Genomic DNA, 19,515 nt, shown 5'->3' with positions numbered 1-19,515 from the left:
TGCATGTTCTCACATTGTCCACTTAGATTTTCTCTTGATGATCCAGTTTCTTTCACCCTCCCAGGTGTTGGGTGGGTGAAGCAGCATTTTGAAGTTTACTCTGCATGTACCCTGCAATGGACAGGCTTCTTATCCAGGGTATGGTCCCACCTTGTGCCCTATAATTCTGGGAGAGGAGCTGGGTTGTCCTGCCCTTATCAGGAGTGAGTAAAGCTCTGATAGTAGATGGGATTCTGATTAACTATGACCTTTAACTCCAATAATTTGAGTCCACGCTGCTGTGCAAAGTGAATTGCACCTTATTTAGGAAGTGACATTTGAGTATAAGTGGAGAAATAGGTAATGGAACTGCACATTGGGTGTTTTTGTCGCACTGTTACAAGAAGAGCTTACCTGACAAAGAGGAAAAAAAATGCATAACCATGTTCAACATTATTGGGTTCTTAATGTTTTTTACTGTTGTATTCTTCATTCGGTGTCCTCTTCTTGATTACCATAGTTCAATACTGCGTTTCAAAAAATGCTGTGGTATTTGCTGGGGAAATCCCAGCAACAAGGTCATCTAGGCACATGGAATTGTAACCGTGTGTGGGTATGAGACAGAAAGGAATTGTTTGCGAGGAATGTAGGTTCTCTGGCTCCCGAGACCAGCCTGGATCTCATTTCCAAGCAAACTGGAACATCTTTTTTTCAGAGCTTCACCTACACGTTCCTGTACTTTAAATGTGCAACATTCTCACCTAGATGAGATGTACGTTACGATTAAAAAATAGTGCTCTCTGAATTTGTGGCTACTTGGAAGCGTCAACCTCATTTAATATTTAAAAACTTTAAGACTCAATGATGCTACAATGGTTTTGAAAATATTGCAGCTTTAAAAATAGCACAAGGTTTGTTTCCTTATATCTGACACTGTGCACTTTCAATAATTTAAGTCATGAAAGCAAATCAGCTCAGAAACAATTTTCCATTTTATTTCACCTTTTTTACCTGGGCTTTATACAATACTTTGGTACAAGGCGTTTTAAACTTTTAGTACATTGTCATTCTTGCCAAACATTCAATGTCCATGAACAAAATCCAACTGAGATGCATGTACAGTATCAGTGGTCTCCCGGTATCAATTCAGCCCACTGGAATTATTGCAATTTTAAAAACATTAAAAAAGGGTTAAAATAAACTATCCCCACAGTAACAGGAGACCAGAACTCTTAAATTCAAAAATCACAGTTCAAAAGTGCTAATACATTAAACAGCTGATTTTGAAAAATATACGCTCTATTGTTTTTACAGCTTCTTCCCTTACAATTACCCTTAAATATATAAAAGCAGCACACGCACACAAACAGAAGTTGACCACTTGGACATATTGCACCTTTCCCTGAACCACATATAGTCCAGAGAATTTCATCCTTCAATCAACTATCAACCACAGACCCCACTGTATAGCATCCACATACTCGACAGTAACTAACTGCAGTGGCCTCTGATTCTACAGAGAACAATCTGAATCCTTTTAATTTCACAGTTGCAGCCTTGATGGTCTGGATTCAATTCCAGTTTTAACCCCAACCAAAAAGGCAGAAATATCAAAGGGAAATAAATTGAAAAGCTTTGTATAATATTAAATTCTGTTTTTGTTTATATAACAGAAAACATTGTAACTTAGCATTCTTCTCAAACCATGTACCTAAACCAGAACTCTCATGTATGTATTCTTTACATTGTTCATCGAACTACATAAAAGATACAATGCTTGAATTCAATACAATGTATTGAGTAAGTCTTAACTACAATTTTGAAAAAAGTGATGATAGTCCTCAACCTGATATTTACAATATACAACACACTGATCAATATTTTTTAAAGAGCACCATTCATTACATTGTGTGAAATGGGTAATTTACCATGGTATAGTGTCTCCAATTAGAAAAAAAGCAGAGCTAGAACTCAAGGGCAACTGAAGTATGGCTGTTGTGAGTTTGTTTCAATGGTAACATTCAACTTGTAAAATGCGTCAGTGTCTACATCAGTGTGTGCCTCTTTGGGAGAGCCCCCAATATTGAGACAACTACACACATCCATAGTATATGGACAGAAACAAAGATGCAGGTCTGGATAGTGAAAGTCAAAATCCTAGGATAATTTTAATACCTTTGCACGTAGTTTAACAGGATATACAATTCCAGAGACTTTCAAACAATTCTGTGATTTTTAGTTATGTCTTATTTTTGCAGTTCAACTGTGGTTTTTAAGGTTGTTGTTTTTTCACAGTAAAATACAGAGAAACGGAGAACTCAATGATACAGTTTCTTGCTCCCACTTTAGACCACACCCAACCCAGGAATGCATACTCCTGGGAGCAATGAAATTCCATTAAAACACTAAATGTTGTTCAAGAGGGGACTAGTTTGATAATACTTTACCAGAAAAAGTGGAATTGTGATCATTGCAAAGCATGAGTAATAAACAGCTGTGTCTGAGGAATGCAGTATATGGACATGGATGAGAACTATAGAGATTTCTGGAAAGCTAAACTCAAATCTTTTAAAATTCAAGCACAATTTTAACAATGCCTTTAAGAGACATTTCAGCCCCTGTACTGTTACCATATGACCACTGTGGCATAAATGGGCAAATGAAGTCTATTCAGATTACACTGCCCTGGGCTGGGGAGTGCCTGACTTAATAGAGTATTCATACATAAAAATGTACAAAGTGGTGTTTTATTGCATCTGTCAGATGAAATGGAACAAAATAAAAATGCAGTCACTTGAGCCTGCTCAACACTGCACATTTTGTCAGAGGGGAGCTTTCCAAGACAAGTATCTGGGGGAACTACTAGGATTCCTTCATGCTGCATTAGTGGAATTTTAGAGTGTGATAAAAGAGGAACTACATATGTGATATATCCTAATATTTTGTCTTTTCAGAAAAAATACATTTAAGTAACACCTTATAGCTGCTTTGTAGCTAAGAGTTTTTGACTAGATTACATTTCTTCTTAATAGAAGAAAGAACGCAACATTGATAAAAGAACAGGCAGAGAACAATGAAATACCTGTATACAAGCTGGGGCTGGCTTTTGTTTTCCAGTAAATTGTTTATATTCTACATAAGGCAAAAATAGAAAAAAAAACTTTCAAAATGAGATGAGAACTATGAATAAAAAAAAGGCTGCTTTATATGGGAAACAAAATCAACAAAGGAGAGACTATATTTACATCACCATTTCACTCCCCATTTGCACTTTATAAAAATAGACTCCATCAAAAAGCCATTAGTTGGGTAAAAGCTCTGGAGGTCAGCCTGGCTAGCGCAGCTTGTGGAAGGGGCTCGATGTGGTGTTGCAGAGGGCCAGGACGGGGGCGCCAGTCACAGGCTTGAGGGCTGCTGCTGCTGCTGCTGTAGGGCGGGAGCCGGCTCGCAGTCCTTCAGCCCCTCGTCCTCTCCCCTCATGTACATGAGGAACAGAGTCACAGTGGCGAACGTGGCGGCGTTGACGGGGAAGGCGCGCAGCAGAGTGGAGGTGAGCCCTCGCGTGAACACCCTCCAGCCTTCTTTCTGCCAGCTCTGGCGCACGCAGTCCGCGATGCCGTTGTACTGGTTGACCCCCCCGACCCCGTCGGCCTGCAGTCGGGACTTGATCACGTCGGCAGGGTAGGTGGAGAGCCAGGAGGCGATGCCCGACATGCCTCCGGCGAATAGCAGCTTAGGGATCATGAAACGGTCTTCGGGCTCACAGCCCAGGGACCGCGTCAGGACGTCGTAAGTGAGGAAGTAGAACCCGAAGGCTGGGGTCTCTCGGATCAATGTGGTAAGCATGCCCCGGTTGATGCCCCGTACCCCCTCCTTCTTGTAGATCCTCACCAGGCAGTCCAGGGAATTCTTGTACAGGCGCTTCTTGGACTTCTTCTCTCCCGTGCCCTGCAGTTGCATGCGAGTCTTGGCTAGTTCCATCGGACAGCAGATGATGCACTGGATAGCCCCTGCTGCTGAGCCAGCCAGAAACTGGTTCAGCGGGGTGTCCTGGCCCAGCCGCCGCATTGCATTACCTTGCACACCAAACACAATGGCGTTGATGAAGGTCAGCCCCATCATGGGTGAGCCAATGCCTTTGTACAGCCCAAACATCTGTAGACACACAGGTGGAGGGGATGAGTGAGGGAAAAAACATACAGTATTATTTGAATGCAAATTAATAAACTGGATCTTGTAGTCAAAATAAATCTGGAGCAGTAAAGATCCCCTTCCCTTCCTAGTAATTAAGTCTTCCCTTATAAAACCAAATCTATACATTTACAATGTGTATCATATTTAAGTGATATTATATAAAAGTATTAAGTCTTATTAAAACTTTTAAAATGTGAAAAAAATATTTGCTTTCAGAACAAATCCAACTCATTCCTTGAAATGTGGGTGCCTTTTCAAAGCTGACTACAAATGTGATTCAGCAAGACGCCCAGTCTTCAGATTATCTGCGAGTTTCTAAAGGTCAGGTTGTAAATGGGAAGCAGTTTCTAGTGTGATCTCTTTCACAGCTTGTCATAAATATCATTCTATTCAAGTGATTCTAAGCACTGTTTAAATGATAGTATAGCCTATTTTCTCTCAAAATTATTCACAAATATGTTGATAAGATATACAGTAGATCAGTCCAAAAACAACAGCACATTTCAAACTGGAAGATGATAAAGTTAAAGTTTTAGCATAAGTATAATTTGTTGCAAAATAGTTTCCTCTATAAATATCACAGTCTATTTGCATCCTTATGTTCAAACGGGATCCTATAGCATGGATCATATGACATCTGGTGTGCCCCCTGCTTCTTTCACTATGAGGCCACTAATATATGATGATTCTGCCAATCATCACACAGCAAGGTCCTTAAACCACAGCTGAGCAGAGACCTCACTTACAGGAAGCCATGCTGTCAGGGCCACAGCACAGGTATATCTAGGTCATAGGATACATGAAGATGAGTCCAAATTCATAGCAAACAAACAGATTATGCAAATCTTAGTTGGGATGTTCAACTATATGATGTTAGGGTTAGGACCAAATCTAATGCAGAAAATGCAACACTTCGGATTTTAAGCACATTGATTTTTTACATATAAACAATGGCCCAAGTTTGTTAATGTACAACTATCCAACAATAAATCCAATACAGTCAGGAGGTTCAGTTAGTCTTTCAAAAACTAAACTACCCCAAAAGGTTTATACAGACCTCAAGGTGTTAAGTTAAAAAGGTCACCTTCTCCTGTAACTATGATGCACAATCCCAGTCCAGGAGGGCTCCTGTTCTACCTCCACTCTGAAGACCATAATTGAGTTAATCACTAACTTAACTGGACCCATTTAACACTTTTCCAAGGCCTTCAGCTGTTGTTGATTTAAAGAGACCTAGAAAACCTCCTGGAATCTGACTCTTGAGGTCTGAAGGTGGGCACCACTGCCCCCATAAGTTTCATAAAGCAGCCTCCTACTCCTCACTGACCAGTCCATAATTATCCAGGTTCAGGAGATCAGGTCAGAGGTTGGAAAGTACTTTGCAGTTTTAGGCAGTGTCCCATTTACATCAAACAGTATTTCAAATGGTTGACACTGTACTTTTCAGCTTACTGTATCATGTACATTCTCCGAGAGGCTTCTCGGGTTTCTTCACAGCTAAGAGCAAGTGCCCTGTGACTTGCATTTCAGTCACACAGAAACATAAGATGTGTTCCAAGACCAGCATATGCCCCCCTAACTACAAAGGCTTACAAGGAGAAAATCAAAAAAGGACAATTTGAAATAATGCTACACTAAGACAGTCAATTAAAATTTTGAAGATGTATTCCTCACAATCATCCTTTGACAACAATACAAACAGGATCTATTCGATATATGTTTGTGTAGTAGAAAAGAGCACAAAAGTAAAAAAGAGCATAGCTGCTCAACTCTGGCTCTGCTTTATCAGTCAGACTCATCTTCATCTGTTTCACTGTTTTCATCTCCATCACTAATGTTTAATCAGAGTATTAAAACAACAGAATTACAATTACTTCTTAGCCCATGTGATTCTATTGTGGTCTCTACACAGCTGCATAAAGAAAATGAACACACACCAGGGTAGGTAACATCTTCTCCAGCAAATATTACATTAACTTTTTATTTAGCACCTTATTAAGATCCAGGAAAGAGATGACTGGCATTAAACACTTTTATTAATTCAATGAAATCAGTTCTCAAAAGAACAAAAAACAATTAAAGGAGGTACTTATGGATCTATAATATGCAATAGCTGAGAAATGCAATAATTAATATTTAATAAAATGGGCTGCCAAGCACAGTAACTATGTTTACTTGACAGGTGACCACAGCCCATCTAGACATTGAAAGTACATATTTTTTCCAGCTTCAGTATGTCTATAGTGTTTATCTATACAGCACTCTCCCCACTGGAACCAAGCCTGATGTCTCTCCTGTCTTTGCTGTGCTCCCTGTAGTCACACAAGCCCATAAATCACAAGATACAGTAGATCATGTTCCTATCAGGGCCGTTATAACATTCTCACATTCTAACCTTCTGTGGCAATCTAATGCTTTAATGATCTGATCCCAACTTGGCAACAAATACAAGACCAAATTCTGCACAAAAGAAAATATACAGTTTCTGCAAAACAACTTTACATCCTCACTCCTTATTAATTCAGTCTTTCTTAGACTTTAGTAGGAGGACAGAAGTCAAAACAAAGAATATATAAAGAAAAAATGGAATTAATACTCTGGAAAAATAAATATTTTCATACTTACAGACTCCTGTTTAATAATAGACTGGAAACAGTGAAAAGTCCCCCGATACAGAGGCTTGTCAACATTCTGAACCTGGAGTCTAACCTGCAAAATAAAGAGTCCTGTGTTAGTAAAGAATCAGCCAAGGGAGAACAACGCCTTTTTACAACCAGCACTTCAATTTGTCACAAGGACTGAAACTATTTTTTCTAAGCAACTTAGCAGAGAAAAAAAAAAATCAGAAATGAGTCAATATCTAGGCTTAAAATGAAGTGAATGTGGATGGAATCTAAGATGTCCTTTAAAAAAAGTGAGGTTCTTAGTTTTATTTAACTGAAACAGTTTTATGGGTTGTAACTACTTTTGGGTCTTGTGTGTTTGGTTTTTGTTTTTTGGCCACACAATCAAGACTGAGAGAAACAGAAGGATTGACCTTGACTGTACTTACTAGGTTACACTCCCGTGAAGAGGTTTATCCCTCATCTACAACAAAGTAACACTTTTGCTGTTAACGAAGACAGCCCCTGGCTCAGAGATAAAGGCAGTTAAAGGCAAAAAAGCAAAATGGGACAAAAATAAAATAAACATGATACATTGCATCAGTAGGTCAAGGAACACGCCTGATCCCGTTTTAATTTCTACTCTCAAGCTAGGTACAATTCTTAACCTTGGCTTTTTTAAGAAAAGCAACAAGGTTGCAATTTCCTTGGCGCTACATCTTTACACTTCCGTGTACACCAGTCTCTACCCTCAGTCTGGGGATTGCAACATGAATTTCTGTGGCTCTGCTCAGCTGGAGGAAGGCATCCTTTGAAAGTTAAATATTTCAGGACAGTACTGTCCCAATTCAAGTATTCCAGCATCAGATTGCCTAAGGAATACAACATCAAAGCTAGTGAATCATTAAGCTTTCAGTGAGCTCATCACTTAAAACTGCCAAAATGCAGTGTATTGGGTTGTAATAAAACCACACTGAAGTGAGGCGTTTTATTTCTTTCTCCTCTTAACTTAAAGAGCTTATGTTCACCTGGAGCACATTCATCTAATGTATTGTAATACTTCGTACCATAAATACTAACAGCCCCCTTGACCCCTTGCACATACACCACATGCTTAACAAAACCCCAGACTGAGGAAGAAGAGAATAGGAAAACACTCCTCATAGCTGCCAGTCAGCAGAACAAAGCAGTCCTAAGTGGACCTAGAAACTGAACTAGTGCCTTTAACAGCCCTGCAGAACTCAGCACTTTCACAACAAAAACTAGTTATTTCGGGAGAGCTTTAGAATCTGCATTTTTAAACCACAGGTACAACTATAAAGGTGGCGTGGTCAAAGATTTCTATATTATATTTAGTTTTTTTAATGTTTTTGCCTCATAGCATTTCGCCTTTAAAATTTCTGTACAAAAAACAAACAAAATACTCTGTTATTTAAAATTAATTTTACCGGAAAGTCTGGTGGGGCATCTTGTATACAGAGGAGTCCTGGAGTTAACAAAACATAACATTCAAAAATACAGACCCCTAAAAATGTTAAGAGAAATAGAGAAGACAAAGTAGCGCACTTGCACTAAACTTTTCAACAACAGATAGTGAAGTGGCATCTGCTAACGGTAAATTTACACATAGTGCAGTTTGCATGTTAGTTGGCTGGTTATTCCTGGGAGGACAAGGGAGGGTATTAGGAAGAAGACCTTTAGGTATATTGTTTGGTTCTTTAAACAAGCTGATTAAGTGTTTTCACTGTAAATCACATGATACAACTTTACCATGCAGTTATTATTGTCTAGGCATCTGAATTATACAGTATATACATAATATGATATTAAGTGCTGTAATATAAGATACATTCCATTATGTTCACCAGTTCAGAGAAGCTTGTGTCATAGCTATTAAGGGACTGCATGCAGTATAATATTGTTTAATAAAACAAACAGCTCATATTGTGAAAATTATACCAGACCTTGACCTCAACAGTGTTTTTGTTAAATGTATAATAAAGAGAACATTGCTTTTCTATGCGAGACATTCTTATTATATGACATGAGCACAGTAAACCATCACAAAACCATCTATAAGATGAAGTAACTGTTCTACAATGTAGCTGTGCTAACATTCAGCCTATGGCCAAAAGACAAGAGTCAATGTCAATACTTCAGAATAGTATCCGAGTGCTTTAGATTTTTATTTGGTTCAATTTGGAAAGCAAGCACTCATTTCTTTCAAATAATTTTGAGAGTTCACATACAATATAAGGCTATTTGACATTTCTAGCTCTATTAAGGCATGCTTCCTGGAATCGTACATTCACATGTAAAGAAAGAACAGATTCTTCACTGACCTAATAAGGGAGAAAATGTTATTTTTATTTAATTCTGGAAATGTTTAATAGAACATAGTTACACAGATACTATAAAATTTAAATTCAGGTAATCAAACATTTAGGTTTTGAACCCACCTTGACAGTGTCAAACGGGTGTCCTACTATGACACCAGCAGAACCTGAAACAGAACAGAAGAGAAACCATTAATCGTACACTGGTCGGTATGCACACAGACTACCCACAATACCATTTTACAGATTTGGGAGTAGGTGTATCTCTCTCTTCTTCTTACAAATAAAATGATAACCTTTATTTATGAATCACCATTGTAGAACACTATAAATAATGACAAGAAAAAAATAAAAAATACAAGTCAAAAAATGAACTTAAAAGATTAGTTTTAAGTTTAGATATGAAAATAGTCAAAGATTTTGCCTCTTGAAGAGTTGGACAAAGAGCATTTCATAACAAAAGAGCTGTGACAGAGAAATCACAGTCACCAAAAGTCCAACATTTAGGTCTAGGTACAGTGAGCAAAGGACCAGCCTCAACTGAACAGAGTCTACAGAAGGCTGCATAAACATGATGGACCCAAATTATTTAGAGCCTTAAAAGTCAGTTGACAAGATCTTACATTAAATATGTGACTTTAGTGGCAACCAACAGAGATTTAAAATGTAGGAGTGATATGCCAGGGTCTGGTGTGAGTTAGAAGCAGAGCTGCAGAGTTTTGGACATATTGCACCTTACTGAGTTTTAAGTAAATCTGAGTATTATTCACATAACAAGGAAACTGAAGACCGTGTTTGCATATAAATAATAAAAAGCTTTGGGCCCAAAGACCGAACCCTGTTGTGGCACACGATAATTGAGTGGGGCCATGTAGGAATTATGAGGACCAAAAAAAAAAAACTATGAGGAACAAAAAGCTGCCTGCCAGTCAGATATGAGCAGAACCTGTTAAAAGCACAGTCACTGATAGACAAGTATGAGCAACATTGATTGATTTATGTATTAAAAGCAGCACTAAGATCAAGCAGCATACAAATATTTATAGCCCTTAAGTCAGACACAAGAAAATCATTCACAGCCCTGATCAGAACAGTCTCACTGCTATGATTACTGAAAAAACAGGACTGGAATGGTTCAAACAAATCATTAGCTATCATGTGAGCCTGTAATTGATGTGTAACCACAAGTTCTAAAACCTTACATAGAAATGGTAAATTAGAAGTTGGTCTGTAGTTCATCATTGAAATAATATGATCTAAACCAGGTTTCTGTAGTATTTGAGAGATTCTACAGTAAAGGGCTTGAACTATGTCAAGTGAACTTGGTCAAGCACGGGGTACAAAATGCCACAGAACGATGAACAGGGCAAGACTAGGGTTGGAAGGTGCCTTTAGCCTGGATTACCTCCTATCACCCCACTGCAGAAGTCTGCTACAACCAGTCCCTGTTTTTTACACGTTGATAATTATCAGAGTATCAAAGTACAGCAGCGGATGCTGCATATGGAGTAGCCCTGCTAAAAAAGAAATGCTAGTTTATGTCCAGCGGCATCTGGGGTGCCAATGCTTTACTTTAAGGTATAGAAAGACACCCATTTACAGAATCAGACAAAAAAAACTTGCCTCGTCTTAATGGCCTAGAAAACAATGGGGGAGTGAAGATTAAAGAAATACGGTCTGGAGTTGGTGACATTCGTGGTTTGCATGCAAACATCTGTAGGCGTAATTTGAAGTTACTTGGAAAACAGACAAAGGATACATGGGCCTCAGTCATTTACTCTGTTGTGTATGTTCTCAGTGCACTTTTGAATGAATCTGAAGACTTATTTTACTAGGCTGACTCAAAGGCATGAACCCATATAGCACTTGACATTGCTGAGGATTTTTATGCAGGGTCTTTTCATGGTGACATACCACCCAAAAACAATTTTACTATCAAGCTTTGTCTTTTACAAGTCTCTTTATTCTACCCGTATAAAATCCTCCCTCAAATTCTGGTCTTATAGTTTGCCATTGATAGGAAAGTTAGTTATGATTTAGTCTGGGCTTATAACCCCAAATCCTGGCATGTAGAACTGACTACACGCCCTATTCATAATCTGAAGGATTTCAGTACAAAAGAAAAAGAGAATCCCTTTTATTTAGCTTCTTATATTAGATGCTCCCTACAAACATTTAGCAACTGCTAGTATTTAAAATAGGGTGTGGTATATTACCTACAAACTAATTGCATTTCCATGGCAACTGGCCTGACTGACAGGTGGGAGAGCCATGACAGGCTGCCCCAGTAGAACTAGCCTACTCCACACAGCCCCCTCAAGGACAGGCATAACAGTTAAGTACTGGAAATAGGTTTCTTCTTTGTTCACCACTACTCCCGTCTCCATGCTCTGCACATACTCTTGCTGAAGGATAACTCAGATCCTGGCTTCATACAGCAGAAGAAATGGATCTGGCTGGTTGTTTTTAATGCCAATAAAAAGATTTTGCAGAGAGCCACCGTATTCCCTCCCTCGTAAATCCTGCCCTATTTTATAAGGAGCTTATGAGGTGGGCAGGGCACTTTAAGGGCTACTATTGATGTAGTTAAATCCTTATTGCATTATATTATCGTAGCTATCTGAATATTTTTGGGGTACCTAATCTACGAGGAGTACCACATATTTGATAGAACAAACAGTACAACAGTCTCTGCCCACTCTGTTTCTTGAACAATTTTAAATTAAAAAATTGGCTTGCAGAAAAACAGCCTTCCAGGACCTGAACACTTATGGGATATCCACTAATCATCTAGAAGCTCTTTATATAATGTTTACCGAGTGTCATGCTTCTGTATGGCCTGGTTCTCTGGAACTCAAGCCTACCATTTAATGAAATACAAGCCCCCTGAATGAATAAAGATAGGGCATGTTTCTAATCTATTCTCACCATTTGCCAATGTTTCCCAAGCCTGTAAAAATAACTGCCTGCAAGTATGCAAGGGGGCTCGTCTGTGCTGGCCAATTACAGACAGACTCCACCCTCAATCAGTGACCTCATCTACTGAGTTTGTAAGAGTTTTTCAGCAGATGATCAGCTGCCCTCTGCAGCAGTCCAAGAGTACGTGAATTTGAGTCACATTTGCGGTACTGTGCAATACCTACTGTACAATCTAGATGATAGGTCTTTAGGGTCAAGCTTTATTTGTACAAGAGGGAGGCACAGAATGCTGCCATTGCATATTATTTGTACAGATTTAGTTTTTAAGCAATACCTAGTCATGCGATACAAAAGTACTACATCCCACAGCAAAGATCACAGCAACCTTCCCAATCTCACTGATTAAAACAGATCATGTGATTTTATATCTATGGCGACACTGTGATACACCTGCCTGTGGTAGCCTACCTTCATTAAATCATGTGCACTAAGATTTAATTTAATGAGAATTAAAACATCTTTCAATTTAACACTGTTCTTAACACTGAAATGGACCATAGAATTTTAATTTGCACATGTAGTATATCCGGTTATTCATACAGTACAATGAATGTGTACAAGCAGAAAACAGGGACTGGCTTTGATAATCAAGGAGCCAAATTATACTTAGAACAAAAAACATCTCAGAATAAAATAGCAAGCTCATACTTTGTCATTACAGCACTTGATCCATTCACGAGCAATAAACAGCAACAAATTATAAATGACAGTAACTTGGTTGACTGTGTAAAGCATGTCTTTACCTAACAGCACAGTGCCATGGTGTATGTAGTACATATTATACAAAAATGTGAAAGATCTCATTGATATCTTACCAAGCGTTTGGATGTTAATTTTTCAAAATTGCAAGCTACAATCCGTCCTCTTAATTTAATTACCACTCACAAAGGTAATCCAAAGATCCCTGGGATATGAATAACCAGATGACTATGACATGCTTTGCTCCTGACTTGTACCTCTTGTCATGTTTGTGTAACCTTTCTCTTCTTTCTTGTACCATACCATTTTAAAATTTAACAAGTCCATGAACTAGCCCAAATTTGACAAAGACTTGAATCACATTGTCAAAGAGGATCCCATCTTTTGCAAAGCAAAAAGACTGCTAGTAGCCTGTGCACATCTACTCAAAAACAGACGAGAGCAGAACGCTAACAATCACCACCATTTACAAAGAAACTCTTGAACACCTTCATTTTACCATCTAAAAATTTAACATGACGTTTACATCTAACCTGACCTATTCTATGAGATGGTGCTCACAATGGGAAGTCAGATCTAATAAACAGCTGAGAGTATGCAAAGTTTTGAAATTAAGATACAGTCGAAGACAGCTCTGCTTGTGCTCATGTTGTATAAATCTTTACATGTGTATGGGCAAGGGCAAATCTCCAGTTCTGTTCCAGCTGAATCAAACCTGATCGAAAAGATAAACCTGGTATCATGAAGTCCCTGTTGAAAGGGGTATTCTATTTTTTTTTCATGGCAAACTTCACTTTTTTATATTTTAGAAACAAAAGAATAAAAACAATAAAATGGCAGAAACACGAGAAAATAAAAAAGCGAAATAGGTCATAGAGAAAGCAGGTCACACGGCGACAGCCGGGTTGTACTTTTTCCAGGACTCTTACCAGTAAACCTGCGATGCATAATTCATACGAATTCAACCCCCTTACTGAGATGTTAACGATGGGTTCCGCAGTACTACAGCCTCTTGATTTTCACTTGGACTGCCGAGTTTGCAAAGGAAACCAATCATACCGGACAAAAATCCATAAATACCGGAGATGTGCATAGCGATTATTTTAGAAATACCTTAATATATGTATACATGCGTCAGTCTGCAACTCGGAGGTGCATGAAGTTATTCCGAATAAGCCTGAACTCCAGTTCTATCGCCGCGCAAACTTCCCATACATGGTAATATTTGAGCAACACAGACTGGATGCCACTGCTGCCCTTCCAACTCCTCAAATTTTCAGACACGACTGTACATTTTGATAAGAACCCCGTTCAGGAATAGGCACAATTCCAAGACATTTCTTTAAAATAAACCCACATACATTTAGGGGGGCAGGGAGGGTGAGGAGGTCCTGGCAACTTTCTCACACCAGGGAGCTCCACGATCCAGGTCCCTGCATTGTTCCTGCCAGCCCCAGGGAAAAACGCAACAAACCGGAAAAGCGTCGACTTTTAACGCCTCAGTTTTGTCTGCATCCAGCATCTGAATAAAAATCACTTCCGTATTACTATCCTCCACCACAGACCAGACTCGGTTGATTTACACAAATACAAATGTCTGTCAGCCCAGCATATCTCCGAAAAATTAAACGTCCATCGTTCATATGGCATTTTCATAAATCTAAATATAAGTTAATGTTTATATCGATGTTAAAAAAATAACTTTTAATCTTCAATGAAGACGTGGTCACAATGCTTGTAATCCAGTACGCAACAACGCAATTTACTGATTGCGCGGCACCATCGGTAGACTGTTTAGCAGATACGATTTTATACCTTAGTTCTTGGAGTGACTAAAAAAAGCTCACACAACGTCATTAACTCTTCCTGAAATTCAGTTACAAAACTACTAAACAGTCACCTTCCTGGAAAAGGTACGTATATATTATTAATGCATTCTACCACCTACTGAAAATTCAGGATGCAAACTCATGATCGTGGCTTATTCGTCCCTCGTCATCAAATTATTATACCGTAGTACATTGCCGTCTTACCTTTCTTCACAGACGAGGCACTTGGTCGCGACTTGTCACCGATATCTACTCTGTAACCGTCTCAGAAAATCCGCAGATATAAACTCCAGGCAAAACTGACACCATGCAAAACTTTTGACTACTTCTGAAACGTACCGCTCGATCTCCAACAAACCTGTAAAGGGAGTTCACTGCGCCTCCCCGGACAACGTGACGGTTATGCACATTTCAGTCCACCGTCGTTTGTAAAGAAAACGTGGAAAATTGACCTTATAAATTTATCATGGTATCCCTAAATAAAACGCATGCGATTAATCTCACATCTGGACCAATCGCAGCGCGCTCTCTCTTTGCAAGCCCTGTGGGGAAAAAAAAAGTCCATCATCGCTACCCACAAAGCTCACAAAGGCTGCATTCTTTTCCAGTAAAAACGTTCATATCTCAGCTTACCTCCGAGACATCCAGCTACGAAGTCCAATGCCATTCCCTTCTACAACTCGTGTATCTGACTGCTCGCAGTTTTTTTACAGACGTGAGTCTCTCTTTTCGTCCACACAGGCTGCTGCAACGCGGCGACTAGTATTGCGTTATGCGGTCCTACCGATGGGATCCCAACTTAATTCCGTCTGCGTCACCGTTTAATCCCTTACCATGGGTTTCAGTCGATAGTATTTCCCTGCACAGTGCGATGGAAATTGGTGTAAAATACCCCCCTTTTTAAAAATGTTATCCCCTTATTAAATACTTTATCCGTTTCCCCTAAACCGGCGACTCAAATTAACCTCCCGCCACCTTTCTAGCTCTTTCTATTTCTGAAACAGGGGGTATACAGAATATCCTATTATAGAGCAACCGGCCGTCCAACCGCTGCGTCGCTAGGAAGACAACTCCCCCACGTGCAGTCCTCCCCTTTCAGCCATTGGGCCTGACGTCTGAGGGCGCGCAGGCGCGTTGAGGCTCTGCAGGGAAGGGAGGACCATTGAGAAAAAAGAGCACGTCTCTCGGTTCCGTACCGGCAAGTGGTGAAGGGAGATAGTTAAATCTCGATCTGCAGACGTGTTTTCGTTTTAGTTTTTAACTTTCAATTTTCAAATTCCTGTTTGTCAAATATCATGCATGGTAATCATGGGTATGCCACCTGATATATTGCTGCTAGCTGAAACGAGAGCTCAATCCTCTTATGGTCAGGGGGGGTAGAAGGGAGCGTGTGCACCATGTGGTTTCTGAAAACCGAAACTCTGAAACACGTCGACATAAAGTGAAGTAAACAAGTGTTGTTTGGTTTGTTGTCTTTGAACACATTACTTCTGCAGCAGTGGGTTTATCATATACGTCGTGTTCGAGGAAGCTGGGTTAAGCAGTCTGCATGTTTCAGCGTATCTGAAAAACGTCGCCACAGCGGTGTTCAGTACAGAAATGCTCTTGTGCTGCCCTCTCTATCCAGAGTTTCTGCTTTTTATGACTTCAGACTTACAGACTCTCGTCAGTCAACATCTGACATTCCATTCGTTCACTATCCTTGACAGCAACACGTTCCAGGTGATGTGACCAACAAGGTTTCAACACTTCAGTGATAAATTGAGGAAAGGCCGGCATGTCTTTGAAAAAACAGTAGGCTACTGTGGGCTAGTAGGTACATGTGACATCCAATCTGCCTTAAGCACGTGCATAGTAAAGGTATTACTAACACGCACAAAATAAGGTAGCGCCCAATCTGTCTTCAGTGAGGAATAGGAACAGTACAGCAGGTACTGGATTGGTATTTGTTTATGTTAAAGCTGCAAGCACATGACCTTCTCCTTTCTTTTGTGATAAATCACATGGTCAGAGTCCAGCGCCCTAAACTAGGCGTGAAGCGACCACTTAGATAAAGGAAAACAGAATAAAGAAGACAGTGCTAGAGCAGACAGGTTATTTAAGTTTAATCTCTTCATCTCTACAAGCGTCATTGACTGGAATATTGTCACTGGAGTAGATAAACACTAGTGACAAGTCTTAGCCTTACTAATATTAGCACATCTGACATGTTAATATGTGGCTTACGACCAACAGCCAACCACACACTCTATTCTGTTGTGAAGACTAATCTGCATGCTATTAAACACAAGCCTAGCTGACATGCAGGGTCATTGCTGGACATCAGGAAGGATACTTGTATCGTCTTAGAACACTGTGCCTGCCAAGCTTTCATGTTAGGCAGAGGTTAAATTATTTCAACTGCAAGTGTAATTGAATGGTGTGATGATGAAACAGAAAAGTTTCCAAATACATAAAATCATCTCAATATTGTACTTTACGTGTGCAAAAATGAATAAAGATTCTTTGCTGTATGTAAATCTAAAGAAAGGTTACAAAAATAGGACTTTCAGTTCATTATTGCCGTTTTTGTTATAATAAATCATATGGATCCTATGGACCCAAATAAAGCACTTTATGTTTATTGCATTAATCATGCCTGGTTATATTCATTACCTGAGCAATACTTTACATATAGTATATAAAGATTGATATACTTTTTTATTCATGAAAGCTGCTAATTCCGAAACAGTGTAGGTGCGGGAACACTGGTCTCACTGATCATTAGCAGGTCTGAAATCAGCTTCAATACACATATAAGACAGTCCAGACATTGAAACTGTTCTCAATGGTTTAATGCACGTTAAAGCCAAACAACATATCACCTTTGTCTGCTTCAAAAGATCAATGTAATGTGTTTTTACTATTCTTCCAGAGCAAAGTAAACAATACCAGAAATCAGATTTTCCCAATGACCCAAAGTAATTGTGTGGTGAAATTTTCTCCTGAGTTCACTAGGATTCCTCCTATATGTTTTGATAAGGTATCTCAAACCACAGAAAATGTGCTCTATAACCTTTTGTTTTGATCCCATTACTACCTCAGTGTTGCAGTTTTTCAGTTGTGATCAACAAATCATTATGGTTATGAATTGTGCCATCTTTACTTTGTAGTTTCTGCAATTACACCTGTGCTAAAAATATTTTTCATATCATACTAACTATAGATCAATTTCAGATCTTCATGATCATAGTTTTAGAGCATATGGTAAAATCCCAAATGCAAGTCCATTTAATGAGAGATGAATTCAGCCTCAGTCTTCAGACAGTTCCATAATACTGGAAAGCCCTGGTGACTAATAATCTTATCAGGGCTACAGACTCAGGATAATTGTCTATCCTTGTTCCACTGGACCTTAGTGCTGCCTTTGACTCTGTTAATCCTTCTGAAGTGCTTAGAGGCCTATGTTGGCATGTCTGTGGTTGCTTATAATTGGTTTTGCTCCATTCTTTCTGATGAAAAGCAAATAATGATAAATGGATAAACAGCCTATGCCACTTCTTTAATGAATTCTGGTGTTCCACAAGGCCCAGTTCAGGGCCTCCCTCTTTTTTTAGTATGTGTATGTTACCGCTTGGCCAAATCATGTGTCGTTATATTATAACTTCCACTGTTACACTGATGGCTCTCAAATATACATGCAGACTAAGACAGACAGAGATCTAGATGCCACTAATCTTATACGTTGCTTATCAAGTATTAAAATCAGGATGTAAAAAATTTGTGATACTCAATAATGACAAGACACAACATAGATCCCTTTAACATGGTGATCAATTGCTTAGACATTGGGCCCCCTGCCCAGGTGAAAACTCCTGATATTTATTTTGACTTCAGTTTGTCATTTGAGACTCATTACTTCATTTTCTCTAGACTGGACTAATGTAATCCAATGCATCCTTATTCTTCTAAGCATGCTGCCAACAGACTTTAAGATGTTCAAACTTCAGCTGCCAGAATCTTAACCAGATCCAAGTCCCAATTAAAATCATTCCTGCCCAAGCATTCCCATATGAGTTCCTAGTGTCATTTACGACAGACTTCAAATTCCTTCTCCTGCTTTGTTTCAAAGACTTGCTGGACTATTATGCACATATCCACTCTTTACATTCTTTCTTCCTGTGTTTCAGTGACAAGATGCCACACCAGAGTTTAAGTTTTGTTTTTTAGACAATCCCAGATGTGGACCACTCTACCAGAGACTGAGGCTTCCCTGTCATTTATAACCATTTTTCAGGAAACAGAGCATTTCCTAAATTTTCCTGAATTTTGATACAAAATGCTGTATTTTGTCTCAGTATGCTCTTTCTCTTTCTATCTTCTTACTGTTGATTTGTTACCCTGCTGTAAAGTGCTTTGGAATGTCCTGACATAAGAAGTGCTACATGTATTTATCATTATTATACTATCAAATATTATAATATTATAAAAATATAGTATATTTATCATTAAAAAAAAGAATCATAGGTTTGAATGCTGAAAGCAGCTTGTGACTCAGGTCCCACACCTTCAAAAACAAGATGCTTTAGTGATACAGCAAACCCTCAGGAGCTGGAAATTCACCAGCTGTCTGATGTGTACCTCTTTTGCATTTTGCACAATAAGTCCTTTGTTGTCTACTAGCTAGAGGAATAGATTATGTTTCTATGTTTGATACTTTTTATATAAACAGGGTTTTTTTTCCTGAAATTAATTTCTCTCTCTCTTTCCTAGCGTTAATCCCGCATCAGCAGGGTCCTCTTGTCAGCACGCCCGTCTCCATTTGGTGATTTGAACCAAATCTTTGAGCTGACGTTGAAATACTCCAACCAGCGCATCGCTCCACCTGCCATCAGAATGGGGGGGGAGGGAGGAGAA

At 39.1% G+C, this 19,515-nt stretch overlaps 1 protein-coding gene across 4 annotated transcripts; it reads right to left on the bottom strand.

The window, feature by feature from the left end:
- Nucleotides 1-948: 948 nt before the first annotated feature.
- slc25a29l (solute carrier family 25 member 29-like) lies at nt 949-15,617 on the bottom strand. Of its 4 annotated transcripts, XM_088925269.1 has the most exons (5): nt 15,253-15,616; nt 9,236-9,279; nt 7,226-8,262; nt 6,799-6,882; nt 949-4,134 (listed from the first exon to the last, which is right to left on the bottom strand). In XM_088925269.1, the coding sequence occupies exon 5, from the start codon at nt 4,132-4,134 to the stop codon at nt 3,376-3,378; it is 759 nt and encodes a 252-aa protein (XP_088781395.1). In that variant the 5' UTR covers nt 6,799-6,882; nt 7,226-8,262; nt 9,236-9,279; nt 15,253-15,616; the 3' UTR covers nt 949-3,375. The 4 variants fall into 4 exon arrangements, with proteins under 4 accessions (XP_088781395.1, XP_088781394.1, XP_088781393.1 ...); XM_088925268.1 differs by having other exon boundaries at nt 7,226-9,279; nt 15,253-15,617; XM_088925267.1 differs by lacking the exon at nt 7,226-8,262.
- Nucleotides 15,618-19,515: the final 3,898 nt, after the last annotated feature.

This window comes from Atractosteus spatula, chromosome 9 (assembly GCF_055471065.1).
Source record: "Atractosteus spatula isolate fAtrSpa1 chromosome 9, fAtrSpa1.hap1, whole genome shotgun sequence".
In the NCBI taxonomy this organism is placed as follows: domain Eukaryota; kingdom Metazoa; phylum Chordata; class Actinopteri; order Semionotiformes; family Lepisosteidae; genus Atractosteus; species Atractosteus spatula.
This window is presented reverse-complemented; position numbering and strand designations above follow the sequence as displayed.

Excerpts from the sequence above, each read along its gene's own strand:
- slc25a29l (XM_088925267.1), bottom strand. The coding sequence starts at position 15,286 with ATGGCATTGGACTTCGTAGCTGGATGTCTCGGAG. Across the intron at positions 6,883-9,235 it reads ACCCGTTTGACACTGTCAAG|GTTAGACTCCAGGTTCAGAA; the intron begins GTGGGTTCAAAA and ends TTTATTTTGCAG. Across the intron at positions 4,135-6,798 it reads CTATTATTAAACAGGAGTCT|ATGTTTGGGCTGTACAAAGG; the intron begins GTAAGTATGAAA and ends GTGTGTCTACAG.